Source organism: Pteropus vampyrus, unplaced genomic scaffold (genome assembly GCF_000151845.1).
Source record: "Pteropus vampyrus isolate Shadow unplaced genomic scaffold, Pvam_2.0 Scaffold167, whole genome shotgun sequence".
Taxonomy (NCBI): Eukaryota; Metazoa; Chordata; class Mammalia; order Chiroptera; family Pteropodidae; genus Pteropus; species Pteropus vampyrus.
In genome coordinates this window covers 2,541,292-2,556,444 of record NW_011888948.1, presented here as the reverse complement: position 1 = coordinate 2,556,444, position 15,153 = coordinate 2,541,292, and the positions used below count along the sequence as shown (strand labels likewise).

The window sequence follows — 15,153 nt, the reverse complement described above, 5'->3', positions numbered from 1 at the left end:
CCCCTTCTCCGCCTCATAACCTCGCCTGTGTGTTTCCCTCTTGCTCGCCCTGTTCCTCCTCTCGTTCCCCACCCGCTTTCCCGCAGCTCCGTGCCCGGGATCCTGCCAGCAGAGGAGACAGGTATATGCTGGTCACTTTCGAAGAGCCGCCCTATGCTATCAAGGTAACAGCCCTCGCCCTCCCCCTTCCCTTCCCTGTTCCTTCCTCGCTCGCCCTCCCCGCCCCCCCATTCACCCTTCATTATGCTCCCCTCCCCCACCCGCTGTGCTCCAGGCGCTGAGGTCTTTCCCCCTGCGGGCTCCCACCCCCTCCCCCGCTCCGGAGCGTCCTGGCGCGGCGCGGAGTCGCCGGGCCACCGCCATCCCCTCCCCAGCCCGGCCCGGCGGCGGCGGCGGCGGCGGCGCTGCGATCAACATGGCCGACATTTCCCCTCCGCGGCGTGAGCGGCAGCAATGAACTGTGGGGGATATTTATTCAAGTTAGCCCGAGTGACAGCCGGGCCCGGCCTCGCCGAGCCCGGGTTTGCATTAAAGGGGAATCGGCCAGAGGCCTGGCCGTGCTCCCCCAGGCTGGCGAGCAAGCCGCTTGGGGGGCTGTGGGGCTTGGTCTTCGGATTCTTCCCGAGAGGGCCTCAGGCCAGTGGAACAGCTGTAGGTTAACTTCAGAAGTCCTGCTAACGTCTGCTTTCCACTGGCACTTTGCATCCCTAAATTTTAGGTATTAGGTTAGGGAGTAAATTTCCCAGGAAGTTATAAAGTAGTTAGGCGGTTAGCTAGCAAAAGAGGTAGCTCAGGCAGGTTTATTCTTAGCCACCGTTGGAAGAGCGTTTCCTGAGCAGTGATAGTTTTAACACGTTAATCAAAACACTGTAAAGTGAAGTAGCTAATTGATGAACCACAGATTGTAGTGGCTCTCCGTGTATACGTGACTTTAAAAGATGAAAAAAAAAATTCTAACATTTATCTTTTCAGGCCGGGTGGAAAGAAAACCATGCTACGTTTATGAATGAACTGAAAAACCTTCAAGCTGAAGGACTTACGACTCTTGGCCAATCCCTAAGGACAGCTTTTGATTTATTAAATTTAAATAGATTAGTAACTGGCATAGACAACTATGGGCAGGTAGGTTGAATATTAAGGTGGAAAAACATTTCATTTTTCTTTTTGTGAAAAAACACAGTCCAGTCCAAAAACTATATAACATGAAATACAAGTATAAAACATTTCAGATCAAAATCCAATATACACATAATAGAAAAGTAAAACCGATCGTACTGTATATGGTTGTATAGCCCTTTTTCTCTTAAAGTGTATTTGTATTCAGAATCAGAATCTGAATTGTTTACTATAACGTTGACATGAATTTGGTTTCAATACCTTGCACTCAGGACACGAAAGGGAAAACATCCTGCCTTACTACACAATTTCCCTGTTACTCTACCCACAGGCAGTCTGCCATCACAGACACTAGTTGATCAGCCGTTTTTATTTATTAGTAAACTTGTTAGAGGAAATTATATCAGGGTTTAATTTAACCATATTTTATAACTACTCTGGAAAGTAAGATTTTTCATTGGAGTGCAGTAATCGGCTAAATACATTAAGATTTTTCAGCTTTTGAAGCATTTACAATAAGCAATTATGTGGAAAGAATTCTGAATTCATTCCTAAATTAAATGGCAGGTCCAGAGGTGATTTTTTTTTTTTTTTTTTTTTTTTTAAACTCCAACCCCTTGGGAAAGAGGCTGTTTGAAAATACGAAAGAACCTTTCCTTCCTCCCTTAACACCCTCCACCTCTATTGCACTTGCTTTTATCTATTTGAAGATAAGATGAGCTTTAAATCACAGGATGGTTCACTATGGAATAATGTAAGGTGGTCCATTATTACTTTTTTTGAGATTGCTGGCCTGGAAAATAAAAGATAATTAAAGAATGTGTAGTGTTACAACATAAAAGAATATTAAACCCAAGGAGTTCAATTTTTATGCTGTAGTGCAAAGCACTGTTACCACAATGATACGTTTAGGTATACGTTTTGTTCTTTCCCCAGTTCCATGAGCCACAGTTTTCATGAGTTTCACAAATTTCTCCTTACTATAAGTTGTGGTTGCTTTATATAGACAGGAACAGAATAGTTCTCTTGTTTCAGTGATGTTTGTACTTCTTAGGGGTAATTTAGCCATATAGCATTTAAAGTATATGTTGCAATTCAGAGTCACTTTGTTTCTATTTTTACTAAATTGCATTTCCATTTAATTAAGTAAATGTGTATTTTACTACATTAATATTTTTATGTTTTCTCTGCTGCTTTATTTTGCAACTCTTAGTAATTAGGCAGATTTGCTATAATTTTTCAGTTTGTTTCTATAAAATAATGGATTTCTTTCCCTTTTATATCCCTTTGTTTTATGTAGTGCTATACAGTCTTTCATTGCTTAAGGTTTTGGTCTAAACTTCCGGTTCAAAGACAAATTTGAAACTTGCCATTATTTTGTTATCATTATTCGTTGTCAGTATATAGCAGAAACTATTGATTTCCTGTTTTTCTGCATCACATTTCATAAGTGGGAAAGGCATTTAAACACATTTACTTCCTACCAGCTAATTAAAAATGTTTCTTAAGGTTCTTCCTTAGAAAAACTGATTGTCATGGAGAGGCTGAGGACATTTGTAATTTAAACCTGTATTTTCCTTTTCCCAGTTGCCATCTTCCTCTGGAGAACACTTAAGTTCTTGTCTGTAAACCTTACAGAAAGTTTGAGGTTGAAGGTGGTCCTGCTGTGCTGTTACCACTTTGACCAAGAGAAGAGCCTGGAGATTAGGATGTTTTTGCATTTTAGGACTTATTAATTCAGCAAGAGAAAGGAATAATGCTTCTCAGTTTTTTTGATGAAAGCAAGGATACAAGGAGTAATATTAATGCTTATATCTTGAATTGGCACATAAAAATGACATTAGTATTAAACTAATTTAGGAAGCTACAATTTCAAAATGAAAATGATTGAGTACAATGTTTAGTAAGAAGAAAACATCTTTCCAGAAGATATTTTTCATCATAGGACTTTCCCTTGCTAATTTAGATATATTTACAATTCAAAGAAAGGATAAATTGTAAAGACTTCTGAATGTCTCAAATACTTAATGCTAAATATAGTTCATGTATTTTCTTATTTTGCAAGAGTACTTTGTATCTGCCTATTTTCTGTGGAAAACCTTTATTCTGTAACTTCTGTTTTTACATAAATACTTCCCTTTCATGTTCTACACTGGGATCTGTGGAGCCCATAATACTAAATACTTGTATGTAATCTCAGTAATTGAAGGAAATGAGAAAAGGTGAGCTAGATGAAAAACAGCATATTGATTTTATAGAGCACCTAAAAGCCATTTTTTTCTGGATAATCTTAATGTGGGCATATGTGTGTGTGTATGTACATACACATTGTGTATATGTCTATGTAAACATAGAGATATATAGATACTGCCACATCTGCTCCTCCCACAATACATGCACATAGGTGATTTTCTGAACCCACTCCAAAAGTTTTTAATATCTATACTGCATCTGTTAATTAGCATACCTACAAATAAAACATTGTTGAGATATTAGCTGGGCTACTAACAATTTGCAGTGCTTCAATAAGGTTAAAGTAGGTGAGAAATTCTTGGATATTTTCCTTAAGCACTTTGGATATTCCACTAAAAAATTCCTTGTATATAGATAGGAGTCCTTATAAGTATTTAATTTTGATAAGCAGTACTATTTGCAGGCATTTCTACAATTACGGAACAATGTAGGTTCTAGTCAGTCTTTAATTATAGCAGCACCTCTTAAGTTGCTTATCATTGCAACTTCATAGGTATTTTATAGGTATTCACTAGAGTTTCAGATGATGATCTTTTGAGAGCCACCGAAAATCTGAGCCAGGCTTAATATTTAAAGTTAGGACAAGTCTGTAAAATTTTAAAAGTCTGATTAAAATTTTATGCACAGATTGGTTTATTTTTCACATTGTTCCAAATTGTTCTGTTTTCAGTGTTTCAACATTTTTTTTTTTTTCGAAGTTAGATTCCAGTTAGATTTAGCTGTTAAATATTACTCTGGCCTGTAATTCATCATTTTTGTCACTGAACTGATTCAACACTCTTACTACCCAATATACTAGTACTGACTAGATTGTTCCAGGACTTAAAATGGGACCTGATGTACTACTTTGTATCCTCACTGTGAAGATAATTCTTGACCAATCCTTAAAATGAGATATGTGTTTAGTTTTTTCAGGATTTTCAAACCGAGTGTTTACTTCGTTGAAAAATGGTGGCTTTTAGACAAAATCAAATACAGTGAATCTTAGGATAATTTTAACCAGTTTAATTCTTCAGCATAAAGAACTATTTGTGAGTTTAACAGATAATTCAGGTAGAGTTCTAATAATACTTTATTTTTCCTTTACCTAAGCAGAACCTGTTTAGTACTCAATGAGTACAAAATATAGGTTTCCCTTCTATGTTGGCAGATCAAGTAATGAAAACTTGACACCTATTTGGGTTTTTGGTTTTCTACAAGCTGTCAACAAATATATTAACAATAGTTTGGTATCTACTGACGATAGGCATCTTTTCAAAAGAAAGTAGATTATTGTACTTGAACATACTACTGTGCTGAATGTGAACTGAAACACAATGGTTAATTGAATTTGGTAAATGTTTTAAGTCCCTGAACATTTTATCTTGATTTTAAAATTCTGGTAAAGAGTATGTAACATCAAATTTATAATCTTAACTATTTTTAAGTGTACAGTTCAGTAACGTTAAGTACATTTATATTGTTGTGCAACCAATCTCCGGAACTTTTTCATCTTGCACAACTGAAACTGCCCATTAAATAATAACTCCTCATTTTCTCCTCTTCCCAGCCTTTGGCAGCCACCATTCTGCTTTCCTTGTCTATGAATTTGACTACTCTAGAGATAACCTTGTATAAGTGGAATCATAAAGTACAGTTGACTTTTGAACAACACTGGGGTTAGGGGTGCTGACCCCTGCACAGTCGGAAATCTGCATGTAACTTTTGACTCTCCTAAAGTTTAACTAATAGCGGACTATTGACCAGAAATGTTATCTAAAGTTGATTAACACGTATTTTGTATGTTAAATGCATTATATACTGTATTTTTACAACAAAATAAGCTAGGAAAAATAAAATGTTAGAAAAATCATAAGGAAAAGAAAATGCAATTACAGTTATTGGAAAACATCCATGTATAAGTGGACCTGTGCAGTTCAAACCTATGTTCAAGGGTCAACTGTATTTATATTTTTATGACTGGCTTATTTTGTTGAGTGTAATGTCCTCAAGTTTCATAAATGTTGTATGTAGCATGTGTCAAAATTTCATTCCTTTTTAAGGTTGAATATTCCATTGTATTTATATACCACATGTTGCTTATCCATTCATTTGTCGATTAACACTTCTATCTCTTGGCCACTATTAACATGGTGTGCAGACATGAAAGATCTTGCTTTCAGTTCTTTTGACTATATACCCTGCATATCATGTAGATCATGTAATTCTCTTTTAAAATTTTTAAATTTTTGAGGCACCACCATATTGTTTTCCATAGCGGTTACACTATTTTACATTTCTACTAACAATATACAAGAATTCCAGTTTCTCCACATCATTGCCAACACTATTTTCTGTTTTTCTGATATTAGCCCATCCTAATGATTTATTTGCATTCACCTATTATGTATGTTGAACATTTCTTCATATACTGGTTGGAAATTTGCATTTTGGCTTTGGAGAAATGTCTATTCAGGTCCTTAGTTTATTAATTTTGGGTTTTTTTTTTTTTTTGAGTTATAGGAGTTCTTTAAACATTCTGGATATCAATCCATTATATTAATGTGATTTGCAAGTATTTTTTCCCATTCTGTGGGTTGCCCTTTCACTGTTGATTGTCCTTCGATGCACAGAAGTCTTAATTTTTGATGTAGTCCAGTTTATCAGTTTTTCTTTTGTTGCCTGTGTTTTTGGTGTTGTATTGAAGCAATCATTGCCAGATTCAATTGAAGTTTTATCTCTATATTTTGTTTTAGGAGTTTTAGGTCTTACATTAAGTTATTCATTCTGAGTTAATTTTTGTTTATGGTGTACGTTAAGGATCCAACTTCATTCTTCTGGATGTGGACATCTAGTATTCTCAGCACCATTTGTTGACAAGACTGACCTTTACCCACTGAAAGGTCTTGGCAAGTCCATGAACTTTAAGCCTCCTAAAATTATTTTCAATAATTGTTACTGGCAGATAGGGGATTCTATGGTCAGACTTACTTAAATGTTTTTCTCCATCTTTATTTGTGTAAAACAAAAGCAATGGTCAGGAATGTGAAAATTGGAATCCCAGTCTTGACCTTAATATATTACATTACTATGTGACATTGGGCAGTCACTTTACCTCCCTGTGCTGCTGCTTCGTGTTCCAAATTGCCAATAACGAAGCCATTGCACCCTTATTACAGAATCAATGAGAGGTTTAAATGGGATAGTATATTAAAATGCACTTTAAAATTAAGTGCTTGCTCAGTAAGACACAAAGCATATTTTTCATCAATAAATTAGTTTATTTACCTCTAGTTTTTTATTTTCCAGCTTTAAATTTGAAATTACAATTATAAAAATCTATATTTAACTATGCAAATCTGTATTTAAAGCTGGTTTTTATTACATGCTTTTAAGTCTGTTAGCATATTAAGTATATATTTTTTCTTGAGCTTTATATTGCTTCCTCGGGAATCAGTGTGAAAAGTAAAATACTATAACTTGGCCAAGGTTTTTTTAATGGCAATTGATAATGCATGAGATAAGTACAGAGATGGTGTTTTAAAAAAATTTAAATGAAAACAATGTGAATAGTTCAGCAGGTAAGTCAGAAAGTCATTGTTTTGCAGGAATGCAAGTTAGAAAAGGAACCCTTAAGAGACAAAGCACATGCTTTAGGAATCTTTCAAATAGGCAGCTCCCCCTAGTGTGTTTAAGATGAGATTTACACAAGTTCGATTTGCAAGGAAGTTTTGAGGTGCACATCTCTTGGATAAATTAAGGGATATTTTAATCAAAAGGTTTGATCTCAAACTAAGCATTAATTTTAATGGTGTAAGGAAACTTTTCAAGACCCAGATTTTATTTGAAACACTGGTTATAGTTTTTCATCATATTTAACACTGAGTCTCTGTTTTCTAAAAAATCAAAAACTACCTTCTCATGATCTTTCAAAAGAAAATGAAAAGGAATATTCTAAAGACATCATTACATTCTTAATTAGAAATTATTGGGAAGAAATAAGTATAGAAGGCAAAAACAATAGATTCTACTTGAAAGAATTGTATTTGCTTTGTGCACGAGGGTAGCAGTAATTATGTATTAAACTGTACAACTGAAAAAAGGTCAGGGACAAATCTAATATTTGAATGAAAGAATTCCACTTATTAAGTATTTTGAGTTTGTTTAAGGTCATTTGTGGTCAGAATTAGCTAAAAGGACAGTTTAACCATGTTTATGTTATGGATTTCTTCAAAGATTGCACAGTATTTTATAACTTGAAATTTTCTCAAATATTTAAATTATTTTTAGCCATCATTATTCTTTATCCTAATTTATAATCTACAAATAAAATCATCTTGGTAAGCTTTTTTTTTGGAGGGGCGGTGGTCAGTGCTCATGTAAACCAGCCATGGTTTTTTCATTTAAAAAATTTTCCTTATATAACCATAATTTTTGTTTAGCCTTATCGTTAATCTGTTTAGCATGGTCAGCAGGCCATAAGCAAAAGTGTGTGTGTGTGTGTGTGTGTGTGTATGTGTGTGTGTTTTGGTTTTAGGTTCTTTATTCTCTGATCCTTCATTTTCCTACCAACCTTTATATTGAGCTATAACTTAATATACAAATCCTAGGTTTGAAGCTTAGTGAATTTTTATATACACTCTTGAAAAAAAAGTTGAACTTTTGCATCTACTGACAACTGTTCATTGGACTTTCTATAAGTATTTCTTATGATTATTGTTTCTTGGGATGTTAGAAGTTTACTCCATCTTCCTCATTTTATAGATGGATAAAGTAAGGCCCGGAGAAGTTGAAATGCTTAATTTCTTCACATTTATGAAATATTTTAAAAGATTGCAATTGGTTATGGAACAATTCTGCAGATTTTATTAGTAATTTATATATTAAAAGGTACATAACCAGTAGATCTGTTAAAGGTACATAACCAGTAGATCTGAGTCTCTCAGGAGTATATCTATAATTTTCTAATGACATATGCATTCTATCAGTTCCTCTGAAAATCAGGCATTTCATTTTGTCAATGTGTTATAGTCTTTTTTGTACCACCCTATTAAAACACTGTTAGATTCAGGTGGATTTCCTCCCCACTCCCTTGTTTGGAAAAAACTAATGTGATGGGTGGGATAGTTCACAGGAATTTTTTACCATTACTGTTTTAAGGCCTAGATACTAATATATATATGTATTTAATGTCACTTTTTGATTTTGTATTTCATAGTTAATTATATTTCTGATGTAGTTAATATAGAGCTATTCACCTAGTCAGTTAATTAGTAAATTTTTCTAATGTAGTATGCCAGCCAGTATTAGTGCTATAATTAACTTCTTACCTGGTCAGTTTTGTGATTCGTTAACAAGCACGTTTTTTCTCACATAAGATAATTTTGAAAATCTCTATTCATTGTGTTTTAAGATTCAGAAAAACCTGCTTGGCTCTATGAGTTCCCATTCTACCCATGAGTTCCTGGCAAGTCAGATAACCTCTCAGCCTTTTTCCCCATTAGGAAAATGGGATGAAAGGATCTATCTTGCAGGATTATGGTGACGATTTAGTGATGTACAGCATAATTTATTGTAACACATGCATTACCGTTTTTGTGACTCCTTTTAGTTTAATTTTAAAAACTGAAATTATGGGTACATAGAGTATTTTATTCAGCTTTTTTTCAGAACAAGCAGTGGTGATACGGAAAGAACTGCTTTATTGGAACTGGCTGTGCCTGGCTCTGCCACTTACTACTTTGTGTTGTATTGACAAATTCCTTAACCTCACTGAATTTCAAATGACTCACATACAAAATGATAATATCAATCTTGAAAAATTGTATAAGAATTAGAAATAATATTTGTGAATTATTTAACAAAGTGCCTGCTTGGTACATGGTAGGAACTTAGATGATGATAATCTTCCCCAGTAATATGGTAAACATTTGACAGCGTAAAGCTTTCTAATCTGAAACCTTTGAAAAAACACAATAAAAGTTGTTTCATAATTCAACATATGTCCATTATGAGAAGCTGGAATTAGCCATTCAGTAGTTCCAGCTAAAGTAAAATTTCTTACCATAGGAAGCACAATGGTTTTTGGTTTTGAATTGAAGCTCTATAGATTGTTCCAGAAATACTTTCCCGTTGGTGTTACAAAAGTCTTTTCCTCCAAATCTGTTTCTTGTTCACAGTTTTATAACAGCGAATACTTATAAGTTTTTGATTTTCAGAGCAAGAAAGATTTAAGCTTCTTTGAGGAAATTTAGATCTGAGTTCATTTCTAGGGCTTTGTTAACAGTATATTTTAGAATTCAAGTTGGTGATGGTTGGAGAAGGGGTGAAAGGAGGATGTTTTTGTCTGGAAGAAAGGTCAAATATAAAATGTATGATCCGTTTTATTGATTGTAATGTAGATGTACTATGGGGAAGAAAATATAATAGGATAAGCCTAGAAAGAATTTTTTTATGTAACGGTATTTCTTTTTTAGAGCATAAGTGATTTGAAACTTGATTATTAGTATATTAAGAGATAGCTGCAAGTAAAAAGTATTTTACTTTAATTAAGAGGATTAGTAGTAACCCGAGGACAAATTAATATCAGCTTGGTGATGTCTTACCACTACTAGTCTCTATGTACTCTTGCCTTTTTCATCTGTGCCTTCAAAAAGTATGACATTCTAACATTTTTTATCCATTAGTTTTGCCTAGATCAGTTAGGGGACTCATGGTGAAGGTCTTTGGAAAGATTAAATCATCAAAAATTTATTATAGAGATAAAAACAGTTCTGAATAAGAAAAAGTAATTGTAGCATTAGCTATTAGGTTATGTAATTTGTAACTAGTAAATGACGAGATTGATTCTGGCCTGTTAAAGGAATACTTTCCTTTGTTTTAAAGCTGTTAAACCTAATTAGATATTAGGAAACATCAACAAAGTTCTGCGTATTCTAGTGTTTAAAACTGGAACTGTCCAGTTTTTCCGAAAGGATTAAAAACAATAGATGATGATGATAATTATTTTATTATTTTTATTTTATTATTATATTTTATTATGGTGACATTGATTAACGAAATCCAGTAAGTTTCAGATGTACAATTCAACAGTAAGGCATATATATGTTGCATTGTATGTTTACTGCCCAGAGTTAGATTTCTTTCTGTCACCACGTTTGACCCCTTTTGCCCCATCTACCTCCCTCATCTCCCCATACATCTGGTGACCATTAGTCAATTTTTATTATTTGACAGTAGATTATTTTTAATTACTGGAATTGAAGATTATTGAGTATGCAGTGTTCTGTGAAAGATAGGCTGCAAAAAAACCACACGTTGATGTTACAAAGCTTACATCAAAGAAAATGACAAGGTGTAGTATATCTGGATTATCAGGAATAAGCAAATTGATGTCTGGCCTCTGGTAATGCCTTTGTTCTGATAGTTCCTGATCATTTATGTACTTTGGCAGGTAATAACTAATGTAAAAATTGGAATTTTTGTTGTGCAGTTTTAGTTGTCAATCCCATTTCTCAAAACCAGTAAGTTAGAAAAATCAAGAAATTTCCTGCAGAGAATTGGGCCTAAGTCAGTTAGTAGAGAGAGTAAAAGGTCTTTATATCTAAATTTTATTGTTAACCCAGGATGGATATCTAATCCCAAACAAGATTAATATATTGAATGTAAGTCCTAATGTATAAAAATTATCTTATACTTAACTGGCAGGGGAGAGACATACCATGATCACGAAGGTGATTTTCCCAGGGCGAGGCTTATCCATTGCACTCTGAATATGCTGACCTCTGCGATTTCCCCAAATGTGGGAAACTTGGCTGCATAATTTGTGATAGTGGGGGACTGCATTCGCACTCTCCTCTGGCTTTTTTGGGTTCGAATGTTAGATCGTTTCTACTGCAAATAAAGCAGTAGTAGTAAAAAAAAAAAAAAGTCATCTTGTCATATTCTTAGAGCTTCCATTTTAGTGAACTATATATAGCAGCAGTCTAAAACATGTAACAGTCTGCAGTTATCCATATGTGACATCTGCTTTTTCTTGAGGTTCATTTCTAAGGTAAGACCTTGGTGGATTTGTATGTATAGGTAATAAGGCTTATAAAAATTTATAAAAAGTAAACCAAAATGTGCGTTTAGTGTTTTGTTATCCCAAAATGTCATTTACTTTGAGAATTTAAAATTGGAATCTAGCAAGAATGAATTTATAGAAACTCTTTACTCAAGTATATATACCTATGTAATGGATTTGGAGAAGTTTAAATATTTCCTAAGAAATTCTTACTGAAATTGGACCATCTAGAAAATGAAAAACCATATTTTTTACAAAATGAGAGCTCTTAACACTAATCTTAAATTATTTATTCAATGAAATTATTTTCAGCTTGGCCTTCAGCTGTAGCATATGGAAAACAATAGACTGTCAGTTTTTCCAAGTGCTTATGATTTTTTTCCTTTATTAAATTGAATGCTTTATTGCTAACTTTACTAATATGGAGCATTTACTAGGCAGTTACCTCTTCATTTTCAGTTGTAGTCCTGAAGATAACTTATGTAGAACGCTATGGTTGAATTCCTTCTTTTTTTGTAGGACCGCTGTTGGTCTGTGAATGATTCTTTGAAACCATATTCATAGTGTGGATGTTTTTAGAAGGAAGTAACCATAATGGTTAAAGATATGATTTAACCAGACTTTTGCAAAGGTAATATCTATAGATTTGGTGGCAATCAACAACCCAAATTGATAATTAATCTCAATAGGATAGGCAGATCTGTGTGATTTATTGTGATCACATTTTCAATTTTTATCGCTACGTAACTTCACTTGTCTTTGGAAATATCTTTTCATCTTGGCTTTTGTTTTTATTTATTTTTTAACTTTCTGCCGTGTTTCTAACATGTTTATTATTATGTGCTTTGCTGGAATAATTTTCCCCCAAATTATTCTTATCCTGTCCATTTGATATATTGTATATGTTGGGCTTTTTTTTATATGTAGAATGTTAGTATTTCTTAAGTAAAATTGTATTTCTGATACCCGCATTCCTCATTTTATGCTGGTATAAACACTGTTTGACTGCTACTCCTTTTTAAATATTGCCCAAACCAATTATTTATTTGTTAAAGTAATCTTATTCAAACTTTACACTCTAGTTCAAATGTAACACTCAAATTCCATGAAATTATTCAGTATTTAATGTCAGAGATGTTGAATTTATATTACTGCCCTTTGATGCAGTAATACTTAACCTTATCATTTATTGAGTTTCCTTAACATTAATTTGTTTCACACAATCAATTTTCCAGTCAGTATTTCTTGCATCATTACTATTTGGTTAATTATTTAAATCAAATTTTAAGATATTGTTCCTTAGTCATTATATTAAAATGAATATATGGATTCCTCCTGCTTTTGCTTGTCTTAATTTTCCATCTGCTTTTAATGCATGTTTTTAGCATATGGAATTATATGGTTAGGTAAAGGAACTGTACTGGTATGCAATTGTATAATGGGATTACTTGAAACTAAAAATATATTTCTTTTAACGTGGAATTTTAACATGTTTTTCTGTAGTCATAGACCTTAATGTATTCTAAAATACTAGGTTTTTATGCACTAGCAGGTTTTTAAAGTTTTATTTTTGGATGCTAAGCACATTTTAATTTTGAAGAGTACTTGTTTTGAATATGTAATAAATGCCATGGTTAAAAAGTTCAGGCATTATAGAAAGTTGTATAGGTGCTCACTCCGGTTCTTCAGAGGCAACCATGGTTAGTTAATCAGTTTGTAAGGTATCCTTCAGAGATCTGTTGTGTATAGCCAAAGGTATTACTTTAGAATTTTTCCATCACAAGTCTCATGCCATACCACTTGAGATGTTAACTATAAAAGTAATAATCTTGCTGAATTCTAAAACAAACATAAAACTTGTAATTTTGGCCTTGAAATATTGATTTAAATGTATACCTGCCAGGCCTGTATTGACTTAAATAGTATTATTATTATTTTTTGTTTAGAATGTGTAATTAACCTGTTATATAGTCATCTCTGTAACATAATGAACCTCCTCACTCTTTGAAAAAAATAGCTAAACAGTATTAATGACAACAAATTATTGAAGGAAATATAATTAGCACCTCAAAACTGATTCCATAGATCTTATTAAGTATATAAATATTAGTACAGGTAGTAAGCAGATATTAAAAAAATTCTGGTTGTGTTATGTAGATGTCCAGAGTTTAAGCAGTACTGAACTAAAGAATGTTATTTATTCTACTTGGGTCGTGTTGCAAAATATGTATTAAAAGATTCTTTTCTCAGTTCTATGTAATTATAATGGTGTTTATTATTATCAGTATTATGACTAATAAGTCTCTGGGTGAATTGTATCCTAAGATGCTTTTCTTTTAGAAATAAGTTTAAAGTAGAAAACTATTATGTTTAATATTAATGTTTCTATATTTAATATTTTCTTTATAGAACCTGAATTTTGACAAATGATGTAGGGAAGTGTCAGAAAAAGTTTTTAAATGAATATGAGATGGTTTGTCAGATTTTATAGAATTATTGTTAATCCCTTTATTATATCTAGTATAGAGGAAAATAAAAGGGTAGATAATGTAGGCTTCATTTCAGATTTTCAGTATATAGATTCTACAAAGATACAAATAAAGAGAACTTAAAGATCTAGTCTAGCAACTTAACTGTTAAAAAATTTTTAATAACAGTCTTACTTAGTACTTGTCTGGTATGTGCATGCGAACCTTTAGTGGTATAGTATGTATTTTTGAAGGGATCTCTTTCCATTTTGTTGTTGCTGTTATTGAAAAGGAAGTTTCACATGGCAAAAGGCACAGGCTATTTCTGAAAGTTTTTGATATTTCTGCTAGGTGTTATACTTTTAACCCAGATGTATGAGACATATATATTTTAACATCTCTTTTTGTTGATTTCTATGAGCCACAGCTTTCCTGGCATATAGTAAAATAGCTAGACAATAATAGGTGTGTGTTAGCTGAAGATGCTGTCACAGGAGAGCTGACGTTTGGTGCACATTTTTCTCTCAATAAGCTGACGGCATAAGAAAAGTGTAGCAGACACAAGTAACTTGGCTATCCTTATGAGATTGTTCGAAGGACTGGAGACATGGTGGTGCATGGTGGCACTGAAAGAAAACTTGAGCCCTTTGGTCTTCCAGTAGAGTAGCCACTAAAAGTTTTCGAAATGCTCAGGACTGCCTTTTTTTTTGCTTCAGAAGGTAATAGCTAAGATCTGTTTAAGGGTATGGTAAAATTCCTGTGCCCTTTCTCCCACTACATTTTAAATTTTGGGATAAAAATGGAAAATTCTGATTCTGAGAACCAGGCTAGTTTGTATTTGGAGAGAAATTAGTCATATTTCTACTCACCTTAGTTATATACTTTAAATTTTCTTATTGGTATCTTATGCCTTAGTTGAATTAACACCATGATATTTTTAAATTATTGAGAAATTAAATGAAAATGTTTCCTATATAAAATCTCTTTTACCTGAGGCTTTTGACCAATATTTAAATCAGATTTTCTAAATGACAGGATTCCCATTAGCAAATAGCTCTAGAGGTAGAATATTATATTTTGCAGTATATTTTCTGGCGTCATGACTAGATTGCTTTGCCAAGAACCACTGCTTTCAGAGGGAAGCATCTTAAAATTCTGCTAATGGCAAAAGCAAACTTTTAGTCCCTCTACTGGTTGCCTTTGTCGTAGCAGAGCTTATTAATTTATTTTTTGAGATGTTACAACTAATATAAAAGCTGTTTATAACTATGA

General features: G+C 33.3%; 1 protein-coding gene and 1 non-coding gene across 2 annotated transcripts in view; both read left to right on the top strand.

Moving 5' to 3' along the window:
• The window catches only part of INTS6 (integrator complex subunit 6), an 83,265-nt gene that overhangs the window by 1,119 nt on the left and 66,993 nt on the right, over positions 1-15,153 (top strand). The window contains exons 2-3 of the mRNA XM_011370333.2: positions 87-164; positions 973-1,122. Coding sequence (XP_011368635.1) covers positions 87-164; positions 973-1,122 — 228 coding nt within the window. The remainder of the gene's footprint in view (positions 1-86; positions 165-972; positions 1,123-15,153) is intronic.
• Positions 11,041-11,208, top strand: LOC111745887. Its single transcript, XR_002782829.1, has one exon. It is a non-coding gene; the product is annotated as a U1 spliceosomal RNA (small nuclear RNA).